This window comes from Primulina eburnea, chromosome 1 (assembly GCF_022965805.1).
Source record: "Primulina eburnea isolate SZY01 chromosome 1, ASM2296580v1, whole genome shotgun sequence".
Taxonomy (NCBI): domain Eukaryota; kingdom Viridiplantae; phylum Streptophyta; class Magnoliopsida; order Lamiales; family Gesneriaceae; genus Primulina; species Primulina eburnea.
In genome coordinates, this window is record NC_133101.1 from 64113231 (window position 1) to 64130115 (window position 16885).

The window sequence follows — 16885 nt, forward strand, 5'->3', positions numbered from 1 at the left end:
GTTGGTAAAAAAAATCACAAATACCAGTTTGAATCTGAGCAATTAATGTTTAATAATGATAATATTACTACTTGTATCAATATGAATTAACTAGTAGTTTTATATAATTTGGAGAGTTCAAAAATCTTGGCAAATCTTCATAGACATTTGGTCCTTGACTAAAATTCCAGCGACCTCAAATTTTAAAAACTCTCAAGTGGATGCAAAAATTATTTAATCCTCAAATTGTCTTTTTCTATTTGTGAATTTTCAGATATGATTTTGCTCATAGTTGCTACTCATATAAGTACAAGGGAAATAATGATGCTGCTACTCAAATCTATTTTTTTATATAAAAAAAACCCTTGAAATTTAAAACAGAAGAAGAAATTCCCAGTCATCAAAGTCTAAAGCGAAGAGCTGCACTAGGCCAAATTCGAATACTTTGATTGCGTTAACAGTGTGTTTTGCACTCATGATTTGGAAGGATTTCATGAGATTTGGATTTCAAAATCCTATTTTTACTGTTTGGTCAGGTGATTCTAATTCCAAATCCAAATCCAAATTCATATTTCGAAATAACCAAACACACTGTGAGCATTTTGGAAATAAACACACAACATTTTACAAAAGGAAATGTACACATCGATTAATTTAGGCACCCCAAATGCGGTATACACCAGAGTTCGCCATGGCCGGAATATCTATGGGTTGAATGTGCTAAAATATGCAAATTTTTATTACTTCATCAATGTAACGCTTCCAACACTCTTGATTCCATTTAATTTGTTCTCTTTCAGGTGCAGACTCGAGAGTTTCCGATATTTAACATGATTCCAGCAGGCGAGTCTCTTCAGGCGATATTAGTTACCTGCCTTTGCTAAAGAAGTGAAACTGAACCTGCAAATATACCAGTGAATCACCAACCAACTAGGCCGTGTATAATAAAAAAGAGGCAGAACAATCAGTCAACTTTTGAAGACAAATACCTGATAAGAGGCTTCTGTGCTGTCACGCTAGCAGAAGGCGACTCTGTGGTAGGAGTTGCTGTCAGCTCAAGGGGCTATATCCATGTAAAGAGGCAAAGATAGAAGTCAATTTTCCTCCCACGTAAAGCAACGCATCATAATGTGAAACCAGTTTTCTAAGACGTAGTATCTCTGGTGATTAAAACGGGATAAAAATAAAGGCATGCATATGTAAACAGCAGACATGAGAAGGATTTCGATGTAAAACTAATCTATGCTGCAAAAACTCAAATAGTTGCAACACAAAGCGAAACTCTAGCAAACTTTATAATCAACTCCAATTCAAAAATGCAAAATGTGGCCGAGATTGAAAATGCATACGCAACACTATAGCCCATATTTTCTACAACCAAGCTTACCCAGTAAAAATGAAAATAAAAGTAGCAAACACAACTGGACATTTTACAAGAGCACCAACAATAATAAAACAAATCGATAAAGCATGCAGATAGAAGATTCAAGAAAGACGACAAGACCTCCAGCTCTTCCGAGTCCCCATTTTGTTGATTCTTGGAGCAAGAAATATTATCTTTCCCAGCTGCCCCTGCTCCTACAACCTGCTTTTCTGAGATGAACTCCAATGGAGTAGTTTCTTCTGCCTTGCCATGATGTTGAACTTCACTCTTCAGTTCCATACCTTCTACAATCTCATTGATGATTTTCATAGATCCTTCTTGACCAACGGTTCGTAGAGAAAAATGTGAGTTAACAGGCTTCTCTCTTGCCGATGAATCTGACGAAGCAACCGAAGAAACTGATGGCACAACAGAAGACATACTTACAACCAATCCTGTAATCTCATGGTTGACAGATATATCTTCAGAATGTTTCGAGTTATTTACAGTGTCATCAAAATCAGGTTTGAATTGTTTTCTTGCCATAGTTTCATCCAACAAAGTTGCATCACTACTAGATATGGACATGCTTGAGGACCCTGACAAGCTAACTCCTTTGGTGACTTCATCTTGTCTTCTCTTCTTCCGGCTCATTGCAGTATCGGCTTGAGATGTGTTTGACGCAAGTGACATTAGGGATGAGCGACTCTCATTGGCACTTTTAACAGGAGGTGAAGGACGGATTCCACCAGGGAAGACGAAGTTGGGTACGTCTTTTCGTTTGACATGACAAACATGAATCCACATTGTCGGTTTCCAGAATGAGTATGCATAAACATCCCTTTTAAAATCCTCAACTGTCATCCTTATATCAAATTGTTTGCCTTCCTGAGGATTAGTGTCTTGTTTCCTTCGCAAGCCCATAAAATAACTATGATGAAATGGCTTAGATTTGTCTGAAAATTCACCAGGGTGTGGATGGCACTGAAGTACCCCATTAGTGTCCCTTTCAATCTGAATAAAAATCAAATGACCACAAGAAATTATGCAACAGGAATAAAATCAACATATCATGTTTTAACCTGACAACAAAGAACTCAAGAAGACACTTCCGCTAACCTTCAAAGTAAGCAAGCGTATTCGGGATTCAACCCAACCTTTCCAATTCCTCGAGTCCTCATCAGTCTCTGATGCTATATCTATCTGTAGATAATTCTTGTACGCTTCAAAGAAAGCGAAAGGTTCAAAAAGAGCATCCCAGATAGACTTGTTTGCTTCAATTGTCTTCCATGAAAAATAACAGAAGCTAGTATAAGCATAGTAAAATGACAAATCGGACTGGTAGATCTTGGAACAAATAAGGAAGCATATGAAAGGCACGTGAGGTGATATAGCTAGTATTATTAACAGGTATTGAAGCCTAACTTAGGCTGCATAAGCATGTTCCGTCAATAGATGAAAACAGTAAAAACTAAAATCTGTAAAGACTGACTGCCACTCATGAGCTTTTTTCAAGAATCTGCAGATCCTAGAGTACATCCCATCCCATCCCGAGAATTAACTCAGTTTAAAGCAAGAACAACATCTGAATTGAGAATGAAATCATAACAGCACTAAAAGCATATCTGACCAACGACAGTTTGAACAGAAATGGTCAAAACCATAAAAAGGTGACAGCAAACTGAAATACCTCGCAATTTTCATTTCCTCTTCGAAATTCTTCCATCATGACACGCAATGTGCTCATTGACACATTGTAGCTAGAGTTCATACAGGGATATGCAGGCGTAATTATGGGCATCAGATGTAATCTGTCCTTGTAATTTCTTCTTGGATCCCAAAAAGAAAGCCCTAAAGATCCTTCTTCAATTGGACACAACATAACAGGATTAGGCCAGCGCCACAAGTTATAGACCCGAAAAAACCGAGAGACCAGCATGCTGGCCAGTGCATTTGGGTAAAGCTGGCAAATTCGGGCAACAAGCAATGCCCAATTAATGCCACCAAGGAAACCAGTCACCTGACCAAATCAGAAAGCATATTAAACGAAGAAGAGAGTTGTTAAAAATTGTCAAAATGGTTAAACAATTGATATTGCTACACCACAGGATTGCTGAGAAAACGAGTACAATCCTGATATACTTACATTTGAATAAACTCCACGGCGTTTAGCCCACAGCCTCATACTTCGCAAAGCAGTACGGAAATTCTAAATGTCACAAATATTAAGTAAAAAATGAACTTTTCAGAACAAAAATTAATATGCAGACCCAGCCCGGCAATCACACCTGAATATTTGGGACCAAACTTAATATTTGATCAGTCACTCTGCATCCATTGAGACTACGAACAGTCTGATCATCCACATTTTGTAGTATAGAATCTTGTGAAACATCCAAGTCCTGGAGACAGACATGTAAAGATGCTCAAGGAAGATAATTAGGAATTATCCAGAGAACCATATTTATTTCAATGGCAAAAACAAGTCTACAACATAGAGCACTCGAAAGCAGAAATTTCCGGCTATGTTTCAAGGAAAAAAGAAAGGATATGCCCAGCAATTAAGACAAAAAAAAGTAAACAAGGAAATACCAGTGCAGTGCACTCCCCAAGCAAGGACTTTGATATACAAAACAACGCAACTTGGATAAGAAAAAGGATACAGAGAGTTGGTAGACCTAAAACACATCCTGTTCCAAATTGTTATAGTCTCAAGACATCGACTGTCAAAACAAAATGAAACAATTGTGACAGAACTTAGAATGCATAGGAGTGGCATTTCTCCATTTTAAAATAACAGAATTGAGGATACATCCAAGCAGCATTTCTCCAATCTAAAACAATCTGGTTACCGAACAACAAACATACTTAAATGTTACCCTTCAGATTTTCACCTACACAACGGGAAAAACCAAACGTGATGAATCATCAGTGCTTGAATCCATCAGTGAATAACAGCCAACTGTTAGTTAAGCTAGATTTAAAGGTGATATTATACTCTTAAAACCGGTAATTTATGTACATCAAGTCATAACTATGGCTGATTCAGATTCGCATAGACATCGCAAAAGAAACAAATCAAATAGCAAGATATAAGCACGCATGTCCAACTTCTTCGCGCAGTAGTTACTGGTGGTGAACACATGACATCATAAAAAACTAGTATCCTATGTCTTACAATAAAATTGCATGAAAATACCAGGGATAAATTTACATACTTCGGGAATGACCCAGAGAGACACATTTGCATAAAGCAGATCAATAGAAACACCATTGAACTTGAACTTCATGACTGGCACGTGAGCATCTGGTACAGGATGCAGCTCTTGTACATCAGGCATCTCTGACAACATTCTGTAAAGTTCACCAAAAAAGTCTTCCTGCATGTGAAATAAAAAGTGATATTTCCCACTTGTCAACTATTCGTTTCCACAGGTATTGTACAAATATGAAGAAAGTAACCTACATTTCGAGTAGCGTGTTTTGGTCCAACACACAATGCATCAATATCTGCACCAGGGCTGTGCACCTGTCAAGTATTAAACATAATGAAAAATAAAATAATCAAATCATTGGAGGCAATTCCTACGGAACTGGTTGAGAATAAATTAATAACTTTGCAACACACCAGGATAAGATTTCTTAGCTGTAATTTATTCCTGGCCCAGACTCGTCATTTTAAGAATAAATATTGTCACGCCCCGAAACTCGGGACTTGACACCGGCGTCGTTTACAATCACACAATTGAAACAACAAGCCTTCTCGCAGCACAGTGTAAACCAAACCAGTTTATATCATAAATTCAAACGAAATAAACAATTGTCTTTTACATCCGAAAATCAACAAATGACAGAATTAAGTGCGGAAACGTCTTACAACTTATTAAATCATAAATTCGAACTATACTACTACTAGTACGGGTCGCGTGGATCACCATCCCCAAAACTGTTCGGACTCTTCGTCCTCAACCTGTTCTTCGGACGACTTATCTGGGAAGGTTGTAAGGGGTGAGTATTTGGGAATACTCAGCAAGTGGGGGATATCGAGCACAATATAAATCAACATGTAAAATTTCGAATTAATCATATGACTTGCATAACATTTTCGTACCACATGCATAAACATATATCAAGCACTGCAATTTATCGACCTTCTATGGTTTACTGACGTCAGTCCCTCATTTTTACTCCTCTAAGGGGGCGAGGCCGTATAGCGGTTATATCCCCCACCGCGTAAGGGTACGTCATGGTTGGGATTCCCACCCATATACGGTTGACTCCTCACAGTGCGTTTAAAATCGTATGACAATGCAAGAAAGGTAGAAAGAAGATTGTACTCGACTATTTATTTTCTTTTAAAATTGAAAACATGCATACTCGAATCTGAAATTTTAAAGTTTGAAAATAGCCTACTTACAGTATATATTGATTGCTAAAACGTGGGTACTCGGCTTCAGGATTTGGATCGCTACTCGTTCTTCGATCGGGCGGTGCTTCGGCTTAAATTTTTGGACGGTTTAGAGACGATTTTTCAGCAGGGTTTCGCCTTGGTTTTCAGCTCAAATTTCGAGAATTTGAAGGGTGGGGAATGAGTGGGGTGATGGGGTATTTATAGGTGGAGGGAAGGGTGTTAAATATGGTGTTCAAATCATACCATAATTTGCATAATCTCTCAATATTTGACTCTCATTCCCTTGCCATAGATGTTGATTCATCTTCCATATTTCGAAAATATATCTACTTAAGTTAGGAGATTCACACTCTAATCCAATGGTCTAGATTAATTCGAAAAATCTAGGTTACCCGATCCAACGGCTGTGGTGCAATGTCTTGATGATTCTTGTCCAAGTTAACCAAGCATATAATCCTCACCAATCTTGGCATTTATCCTAGGGAAATTTTCGAAATTCTTGTATCATATTATACCTTAATTCTTCAACTTATGTAATATTCAACTCTTGCAAGAAAATCTCCTTCCTAATTTTCGAAAATTGTATGCTTAATCACAATATATCACTATAATATTGCATGTCCAATAGTATCTCCACATATCCCATAAAATATTCTCCCATGCACAAAATAAAATCTCATGCTAACATTTTCTTACAATTATTTAATTATAATGTGGATAAAATCCGGTCCTCACATCCCTCCCTCCTTATGAGAAGTTTTGTCCTCGAAACTTGAGTCGGCTTGGTCTCCAAACAGATAAGGATATTCCTTTCGCATCTTCTCTTCAACTTCCCAAGTTGCTTCTCTCTCTGTGTGGTTAGACCACTGCACTTTGACGTAGGGAATGATACGTCGTCTAAGTACTTGTTCCTTGGTGTCCACAATTCTGATAGGAACTTCTTCGTATTTCAGTTCCTTTCCCAAGTTTCCTTCCATTATGAGTGGTTCTACTTCCAGGATGTGGCTTGGGTCTGGGACGTATCTCCTTAGTTGAGAAACATGGAATACGTTGTGGATCCTTGACATGTTCGGTGGCAATGCCAGTCTGCATGCTAGTGTGCCCACTTTTTCCAAGATTTCAAAGGGTCCAACATAGCGAGGGTTCAGTTTTCCGGCCTTACTGAATCGGACAACTCCTCTCATAGGCGAGACTTTCACATACGCCTTCTCGCCTATGTTGAACTCTACCGGCCTTCTTTTCAGATCTGCCCAGCTCTTTTGTCGGTCCTGAGCTGCTTTGAGTTTCTCTCGGACAATTTTAACCTTGTCTACTGTCATCTGTACTAGCTCGGGTCCCACTATAGCTTTCTCTCCCACTTCATCCCAGTAAAGTGGTGATCGACATTTTCTGCCATACAGGGCTTCGTATGGAGCCATTCCGATGCTGCTGTGATAGCTGTTGTTGTAAGCAAACTCAATTAGGGGTAAATGAGTGCTCCAGTTGCTATTGAATTCAAGAGCGCATGCTCGCAGCATATCCTCTAAAGTTTGTATGGTCCTCTCCGTTTGCCCATCGGTTTGGGGGTGATAGGCAGTACTTAGGGTTACTTTCGTCCCCATGGCCTCTTGAAAGCTCTTCCAAAAGCGCGAGACGAACCTCGGATCTCTATCAGATAAGATGCTCACTGGTACTCCATGAAGTCTGACAATGTTGTCCATGTACAGTGAAGCCAACTTGTCGAGATTGTAATTCATGCGGACGGGTAGGAAGTGTGCAGTCTTGGTGAGTCTGTCCACGATTACCCATATACCGTCGTGGCTTTGCCTAGACTTTGGCAATCCTACCACGAAATCCATGGAGATATGCTCCCATTTCCACTCGGGGATTTCCAAAGGTTGCAGTAATCCTCCAGGTCGCTGATGTTCTGCTTTGACCTGCTGGCATACCTGACATCTAGAGACGAATTCAGCTACATCTCTCTTCATGCCATTCCACCAGAAGCTATTCTTGAGATCCCTGTACATCTTCGTACTGCCTGGATGGACTGAGAATTTTGACTTGTGCGCTTCTGTCATTATCTCTCGGCGAAGGTTATCACTGTCTGGCACACACAGTCTTCCTTTCATCCATAAGATTCCCTTGTCATCAATTTGATGATCCTGAGACTTCCCTTCTCTGACCTGCTCCTTAATTTTAGTCAGTACCGGGTCTTGATCTTGGTTTAACTTGACGGTCTCCTGCAGACATGGCCGGGCCGAGAGGGAAGCTAGAGTCATTTTTCCTGGGCCCTTCCGACTTAGCGCATCAGCCACTTTGTTTGCTTTACCCGGATGGTAACTTATGGTCAAGTCATAATCTTTCAGAAGTTCGATCCATCGCCTTTGCCTCATATTAAGTTCCTTTTGGGTGAACAAGTACTTGAGGCTCTGATGGTCTGTGAAGATTTCACATTTAGAACCATAGAGATAGTGCCTCCAAATCTTTAAGGCGAAGACAACCGCTGCTAGTTCCAGGTCATGAGTAGGATAATTCTGCTCGTGCGGTTTCAACTGTCTAGACGCATAGGCGATCACTCTTCCTTCTTGCATTAGTACGCATCCTAGACCGTCCTTAGAGGCGTCACTGTAAATCGTGAAATCCTTATTCTCTGCGGGCAAGATCAGCACTGGTGTGGATGCGAGTTTCTCTTTCAGCGTCTGGAAACTTTTCTCGCAATCCTCACTCCAGGTGAATTTTGAATTTTTCTGTGTGAGCTTCGTCAGTGGCACGGCTATCGAGGAGAACCCTTCGACGAATTTTCGGTAATATCCTGCCAATCCAAGAAAGCTTCTGATATCAGTGGCGTTCTTCGGTCTCGGCCACTCTGTAATCGCCTCTACTTTCCTTGGATCCACTGACACTCCTGTTCTCGAGATCACGTGTCCTAGAAATGACACACTTCTTAGCCAGAATTCACACTTGCTAAACTTAGCATAGAGCTTATTCTCTCTTAAGATTTGCAGAGCAAGGTGAAGGTGCTCTTCGTGGCTTGCCTCGTCAGGAGAATAGACGAGAATGTCGTCGATGAATACCACTATGAACTGATCCAGAAATGGCTTGAATACTCTGTTCATAAGGTCCATGAATGCTGCTGGTGCGTTGGTCAGACCAAAGGGCATCACTGTGAATTCGTAGTGCCCGTATCTGGTTCGAAAGGCTGTCTTGGGAATATCTTCAGCCCTGACCTTTAACTGATGATAACCGGTCCTCAGGTCCAGTTTAGAAAAGACGGCGGCTCATTTAAGCTGGTCGAACAGATCGTCTATCCGAGGTAGAGGGTACCTGTTCTTGATTGTGATCTTGTTCAATTCCCTGTAGTCGATGCATAATCTCATACTACCGTCCTTCTTCTTTACGAAGAGTACTGGAGCTCCCCACGGGGACACACTTGGTCGAATCTGCCTTTTATCTAGTAATTCTTGGAGTTGTTCCTTCAGCTCCTTGAGTTCGGCTGGTGCCATTCTGTATGGTGCCTTAGAGATTGGTGCCGCCCCGGGAACCAGGTTGATCTCGAACTCCACCTCGCAGTCCGGGACTGTCCCTGAGAGTTCTTCTGGAAAAACATCGGGGAACTCTCTCACTATCGGGATGTCTTCCAGTTTCAGCTCGACTTCTTCTGTTACCTCACTGACCATTGCTAGGTAGATATCTTCTCCGGATTTCATGGCCTTCCAAGCCTGAGAGGCTGACAATAGTGATTTACGTCCCTTGGATTTACCGTGAAACACGACTTCTTCCTGATTTGGGGTTCGGAGTTTGACTTCCTTTCCCTTACAATCTACTACTGCACTGTTTCTCGCTAACCAATCCATCCCTAAGATGATGTCGAAATCGACCATGATCAACTGTATCAAGTCGGCGCTAAAAGTCTGATTATTAATACTGATCTCACAATCTCTGTAAATCTCCTCAGTTTCTATAGCTCTACTCGTAGGTGTGGCTATTCGGAATGGTTCGGTTAGCTTATCAGGCCTACGTCCTAACTTCTTAGCAAATCTCTTAGACATAAAGGAATGGGTAGCACCGCAGTCAAATAATGCATAGGCAGGTACTGATTGAATTAGAATGGTACCTGACACGACTTCAGTTGCGTCATCAGCCTCTTCCTGAGTCATGGCAAAGATCCTAGCATTGGGTTTATCCTCTTTTGGTTTACTAGGGCCTGCTCCCGGATTTGGCCCAGTTCCTCTGTTTGGCCCTGCTGGTCGGTTGGCAGCGGTAGGACATTCTGCAATTCGGTGCCCCGCTTTCCCACATCCAAAACACACACCACTTGCCCTTCGGCATTCCCCCGAGTGCTTGAAGCCACATGTTGAGCATGGCTTGAGTCCTTGGTAGTTATTGGCGGGGAATTTCCCTGAGGGAGGTCCACCTGACTGATTGGGCCTCTTGAACACTGGTTTTCCCTGGGAAGGCTGGCTGACAGAGGGTCGCTTGTTCCTGTTTTCCCCTTCTCTCCGACGAATATCAGCTTCGGCTCGGATAGCCGCCCCCATCAAGTCTGAAAAGTTGGTAGGTTGGTAGACTGCCAGAGCGGATTGGATTCTGCTGTTCAACCCCTTCTTAAATCGGTGTAATTTCAGAACTTCATCCGCCATAATTGCAGGAGCATAAGAACCCAGGGCATTGAACTGAGAGGTGTATTCCACTACTGACATATCTGGGGCCTGACTGAGATTCTCAAACTCACTTAACTTCTGCAGTCTGACTTCTGCCGGGTAGTACTGTTTCAGAAATGTTTCTCGGAAGATACGCCATGTGATTGGCCCCGCAGCGGTCATGGCTGGCGAGACTGCTTCCCACCATTTAGCTGCCTTGTCTTCCAGGAAAGGTACTACCACGTCCACCTTTAGGGCATCTGGGACTTCCAATAGTCTTAACTGAGTTTCCACACTCTTTAGCCAGTTCTGGCTAACTTTAGGATCGGCAGCGCCACTGAAAGTTGGGCACCTATTCTTGCGCAAAGACTCGTAATGAAACTTGACCCCATGCTGTGGTGGAGGTGGGGGCTGCTGGTTAGCATTGGGGTTCACTAACCCCTGAAGTGTAGTCGCCACGATCGTGGCTATAGCCATTAAGTCTGCCTGGTTGAGGTTGAACTGGGGTGGAGGCCCGTTGCCTTCTCCATTAGTATTGTCGTTGTTGTTGTTGTTGTTGTTATTGTTGGCATAACGGGGGTTGCGGTTCTGTCTCGGTGGTCTACCGGCCATTTCCTACAAGTTAAACGCTTCTAAGAATTGGTTGTACAAATCGACAAGATTGAATAGATAAGTTATGCTGGAACAACTGAGTAAATAAACAACATAACTTGAATGTAGATGCACGACTGAGATAAATAATAATCATACTTTATTAATTTTCGAATTCAAAGAAACAACTGACCGAACAAATTGTACTGAATGGAAATAAGTAATGCTGACTGAAAATAAAATAGCAACAATGGAAGGATAAACTCCTAGTAATAAAGAAAGGTAACTAAGATGATCTAATCGTCTATCTCTCCATCCCCTACTGCAGCTATCGGCTCATCTATCTCAATAGGCTCCTCTTCTTCTGGCTCTTCCTCCGGCTCTTCCTCCTGCAGTGCCTCAACCATGAGAGTAAGATTGGCATTCTCTGTACTGAGCTGTGCGTTTGCTGCGTTAAGCTGGGCCACCTGCATCTTCCACTCATGAGCATTTGCCTCTGCCTCGTCCAACAGGTCTACAGTACTCTGGTAGCGTAGCTCGTAACTCTCCTTATTTTCCTTGATCTTATTCCTTAGGGCTTCAGCTTGCTGGACCAGGCGTTGGTTCACATATGCTAGACTGTTCATGGCCTCACAAGAATTTTCTAGCCTTCTCTTACCTCTGGCATTCTGCTGTTTCTCCTCTTCAAGTTCCTTGCGACAGCGATCCGCATCCTCTTGTAGCTTCCCATTTTGATACTTACACTGCTCTATGACGTCCCGTAGGTCCATGTTATCTCCCCTAACTAGTTCCCCCTGATAGATAGACTGATTAAGGCGGACCTGAATCTCTTCTTTCTCGGCGGTCAAGGTTTCGACCTCACCTCTCCTTTCACTTAATCGGGCTCTAAGTCGCCTAATCTGGCGTGACTGGTAGTGAATAGCAAGCTCCTTCAAACGAAGTGCAGCTTGGACACGAGTACGGGGTCGCAGGGGAGTAGATGGAGCCATTTCCTGAAATCAAAAATGGAAATGCTCAGAATCCGAAATAGACAGTATATAACAAGTGAAAATATGCAATACATATGAAATTTTCGAAAAATAAATATATATATATATTTTTTTTCCAAAAATGGAAAGTTTGGAATTAGACATATGGGTTCGAAGCATATGTCGAGAGGATTCCAGAACAGTTGACGGAATCGAATTTGGAGTTTCCTACGAAAAGTCCTAGGGGTTACAAAACTTTCCTAAAACGGCAAAATCGAGGTTTCGGAGGCCTAAACGAAGGAATTTCGCGATTTTTCGCTGGGGCTCCCGATTAGGGTGGGGAGTCTTGATCGTTGGGCCGTTTCGGAGGGGGTAGCATCGGCCTCGAGTTAAAATTCCACCGAAAATTTTTAGGGTTTTTTTTTTTTTTTTTTTTTTTGAAAATCGATTTTTCCCAACCGGACTATGAACCTGGCGGCTCTGATACCACTTAAATGTCACGCCCCGAAACTCGGGACTTGACACCGGCGTCGTTTACAATCACACAATTGAAACAACAAGCCTTCTCGCAGCACAGTGTAAACCAAACCAGTTTATATCATAAATTCAAACGAAATAAACAATTGTCTTTTACATCCGAAAATCAACAAATGACAGAATTAAGTGCGGAAACGTCTTACAACTTATTAAATCATAAATTCGAACTATACTACTACTAGTACGGGTCGCGTGGATCACCATCCCCAAAACTGTTCGGACTCTTCGTCCTCAACCTGTTCTTCGGACGACTTATCTGGGAAGGTTGTAAGGGGTGAGTATTTGGGAATACTCAGCAAGTGGGGGATATCGAGCACAATATAAATCAACATGTAAAATTTCGAATTAATCATATGACTTGCATAACATTTTCGTACCACATGCATAAACATATATCAAGCACTGCAATTTATCGACCTTCTATGGTTTACTGACGTCAGTCCCTCATTTTTACTCCTCTAAGGGGGCGAGGCCGTATAGCGGTTATATCCCCCACCGCGTAAGGGTACGTCATGGTTGGGATTCCCACCCATATACGGTTGACTCCTCACAGTGCGTTTAAAATCGTATGACAATGCAAGAAAGGTAGAAAGAAGATTGTACTCGACTATTTATTTTCTTTTAAAATTGAAAACATGCATACTCGAATCTGAAATTTTAAAGTTTGAAAATAGCCCACTTACAGTATATATTGATTGCTAAAACGTGGGTACTCGGCTTCAGGATTTGGATCGCTACTCGTTCTTCGATCGGGCGGTGCTTCGGCTTAAATTTTTGGACGGTTTAGAGACGATTTTTCAGCAGGGTTTCGCCTTGGTTTTCAGCTCAAATTTCGAGAATTTGAAGGGTGGGGAATGAGTGGGGTGATGGGGTATTTATAGGTGGAGGGAAGGGTGTTAAATATGGTGTTCAAATCATACCATAATTTGCATAATCTCTCAATATTTGACTCTCATTCCCTTGCCATAGATGTTGATTCATCTTCCATATTTCGAAAATATATCTACTTAAGTTAGGAGATTCACACTCTAATCCAATGGTCTAGATTAATTCGAAAAATCTAGGTTACCCGATCCAACGGCTGTGGTGCAATGTCTTGATGATTCTTGTCCAAGTTAACCAAGCATATAATCCTCACCAATCTTGGCATTTATCCTAGGGAAATTTTCGAAATTCTTGTATCATATTATACCTTAATTCTTCAACTTATGTAATATTCAACTCTTGCAAGAAAATCTCCTTCCTAATTTTCGAAAATTGTATGCTTAATCACAATATATCACTATAATATTGCATGTCCAATAGTATCTCCACATATCCCATAAAATATTCTCCCATGCACAAAATAAAATCTCATGCTAACATTTTCTTACAATTATTTAATTATAATGTGGATAAAATCCGGTCCTCACAAATATATAACTACACGTCATATTTCGCCCAAAAAAAAATTATCAATTTGTTAAAGCTTCAAGTACGAAATGAAGATATCTTCAATATCAATTTGTTAAAGCTTCAAGTACAAAATGAAAATATCTTAAATCTGACTAATCTCCGTAGACTTGTACACAAAATTTGGATTAAGAATACACGAGATTGGAATACACAAAAGAATCACAATCCCATTATGTCCATCCTCTAGCGTCATCCATTTACATGCTTTTGCTCTGCAATTTTTAGAACACAGCCACCAAATCTAACAAGCTTCAGTTTTTTGCATGTAAATCGAGTGATGTAGCCATCTGACTCAACATGCTTTATATGATGATGCTCAAAAGCCTAGCAAATATTATTTCTGAAATTGCAACAAAAATTTTAACTAAGTTTCATAGAAAAAGAAATTAGTACAGATATTCTGTGGCCACAAACAATGAAACAAAATGGAATAAGAAAGAGATCATCCATGGATTTGCGAGTGGAATACGAAATTGGTCATAAGAGATCACCAATTATATAAACATAAATAGTATGACAGGAATTAGCAAAATCAGTACGTACAATAACCACGAAATGAGAACAGCCCAATTAAATTGTGGCTGTGTAAAATAGTCAGGAGAGCAGGTACCTTAATATTTATTCGGATAAAACCTTAAAAACTACATAAAACACTTAAGAAAAAGGATGGACCATTAATAGTCTTGAGATTCGCCAACCACCAAATTGACCATCTTTATACATAGAATCCCAATAACAGCACAAATAATTCAGAGTAGCTATGGTTGCATCACATTAACAGGAAACATCATTCAATGAGAAAATTATGAAAGGAAAATGGAAATGGAAATGGAAATGGAAATGGAAATGGAAAAATATGATATAAAATAACCAAAATAATGTAAAGAAAAAGAGAAGATAAAATTCCGTACACCAAGTCTATAAGAACCAAAAGTGAAAATTTTCGCATTTGCCTCATGAACCATCTGCTCATTAAAACCTTTAGCACGACTAATATTCTTCACCCAAGTCTTCAAAATCTGTGAACATATCACAGATCAGTAATCTATTATCAGGTCAACTAGCAATTAGATAATTATATATTACAAGAGATGACCTGATCCAATCTCCCTAAAACTTCCTCTCTCTTAATAGCTTCTTCATGACTTTCATACAAGCCTGCATCTGCAAGAAACTGATAGCAAAAACGCTGGTAAGATAAAAAGCCATTCCCTTTTCATAATCAACCCATTGTCAATAGATAACTTAATTAAATGGTCAGAAAACACAATTAAATTAAGTTTTTTTAAATCTCAAACAGAACATATATCAATTCTGAAAAACAAATAAATTGATTAGCAAGAAGCACATAAAAAATAGATGTAAAAAACAAACCTTTTCCAATTGTCTGGTCTTAATAACATCGAATTCAGTGGGGCCACCAGTTGAAATTGGCCCAGATAATCCAACATGAGCTCCAGCGAGTATATTATTCGATCCTGGGCTACCCATGAACTATCCTCCACTCAACGATTTATTAAGTATCTTTTCACCAATTCGTGAAAAGGAAAGAAAGAAAAGTTATGTCGAGTGAAGTGCACTCCACTCACACCTTCTGTCGCCTAAGCAATTCAAATTAGGAAAGGATAAAAAAACTCTCTTCTTATTCCAAACAGAATAACAATCAACTCTCAGGACAGCAGCAAAGATAAAGAATAATCAATCAACTGAAAAAAAACATTGTTTCTGGATATTCAATTCCATTCCAAAAAATCTATAAAAGAAAAACAAATACAATCAAATCAAAATCAATAAATAGAACCCTCAATTTCCTCAGACAAAACTCTGTTTCTTTATCTCTCTCCAGATATTATTTTGTCCACATCAGTACGATATTTGGTGTGTAGAGCTCTAAAAATACATCCCATGAATCCCCGGTTCCAATCTCCATCCCTTGTTATAACACCTTAGGTTACATCTTATGAGTTGCTGCATGACCTATAAGAAAATCAAACACTGGAGTTATACATAAGCACAAGTGGTTAAAGGGCAACACGCTGACAAAAAGGGGAGAGTCGGTGACTGGGATATGTCAGAAGAAACCAGAAAAATTGAAAACAAAGACAAATACAAAAAAAAAAAAAAGTAAAAAAAAGTCTTTAACGAAATCCCATCAAATCCTTCCATATAATCGAATCGATCGACTTAAAGCAGGGAGGAAAAAAAAAGAGAAAAAGAATAAACAATAGAAAACGGGCGTCCATGGTTCCTGAAATCACATTAACTTATCCCGTTTGCATCAGTTTACTCCATCACAGGTAGAGTGGGGGAAAGCTTTGATATGGCTCACCGAATTAAGAACCCAGATAAGTGGGCAATTGGATTAGCACTTGATTTTCCGAAACGAACGAGATGTAAGCTATTTCCTTTCCTTAAATGGACGAGGAGGTTGGAAAACTGGTTGGATTTTATTTTATTGCCTTCACCAAAGGACAAAATTGTCGCTATAAACTTCGCATGGAAGCAATATTCGGGGTCCTCGTTAACTTCTTTTTTTTTTAAAAAAAAAAAAATAGTAATATGTCCCAAAATATAAAAATAAACTAAATCATATTCATTTCTCAAAACTGATCAAATTTAATGGAATAATTTATTTTTCTATTTATAGAATCAGTACTTGGTTGAATATTTAATTTTAAAATAATTTATTTTGTATAATTAAATTTGAATATTTAGCCGTTATGTTTTATTATTTTATTTTAATAATTCATTTTATATTGGTTAATATTATTTAATTAATTATTCAAGAGTTTATGTAATTTGTATAACACAAACATATAATTGAAATGATATATGGAAATATACGATAAAATTAATTTAAATTTTTTAGCTTTTAATAATGTGAATAATATGTTTTAAATTTTGATTTTTGTCCTAGCTAATTAAGATTATTTTAATAAAATTTTTAATTTTAAAAATTCAA

General features: G+C 39.5%; 1 protein-coding gene across 2 annotated transcripts; it reads right to left on the reverse strand.

The window, feature by feature from the left end:
* Positions 1-525: 525 nt before the first annotated feature.
* On the reverse strand, positions 526-16399 carry LOC140841160 (nuclear poly(A) polymerase 1-like). 2 transcript variants are annotated; one of them, XM_073208385.1, is made up of 13 exons: positions 16253-16399; positions 15298-15900; positions 15020-15097; positions 14835-14942; positions 4809-4871; positions 4561-4722; positions 3631-3744; positions 3489-3551; positions 3033-3362; positions 2462-2626; positions 1484-2356; positions 969-1042; positions 526-879 (listed from the first exon to the last, which is right to left on the reverse strand). In XM_073208385.1, exons 2-13 carry the CDS (start codon positions 15412-15414, stop codon positions 843-845), a joined length of 2184 nt encoding a protein of 727 aa, XP_073064486.1. In that variant the 5' UTR covers positions 15415-15900; positions 16253-16399; the 3' UTR covers positions 526-842. The 2 variants fall into 2 exon arrangements, with proteins under 2 accessions (XP_073064486.1, XP_073064496.1); XM_073208395.1 differs by lacking the exons at positions 14835-14942; positions 15020-15097; positions 15298-15900; positions 16253-16399 and adding an exon at positions 14596-14788.
* Positions 16400-16885: the final 486 nt, after the last annotated feature.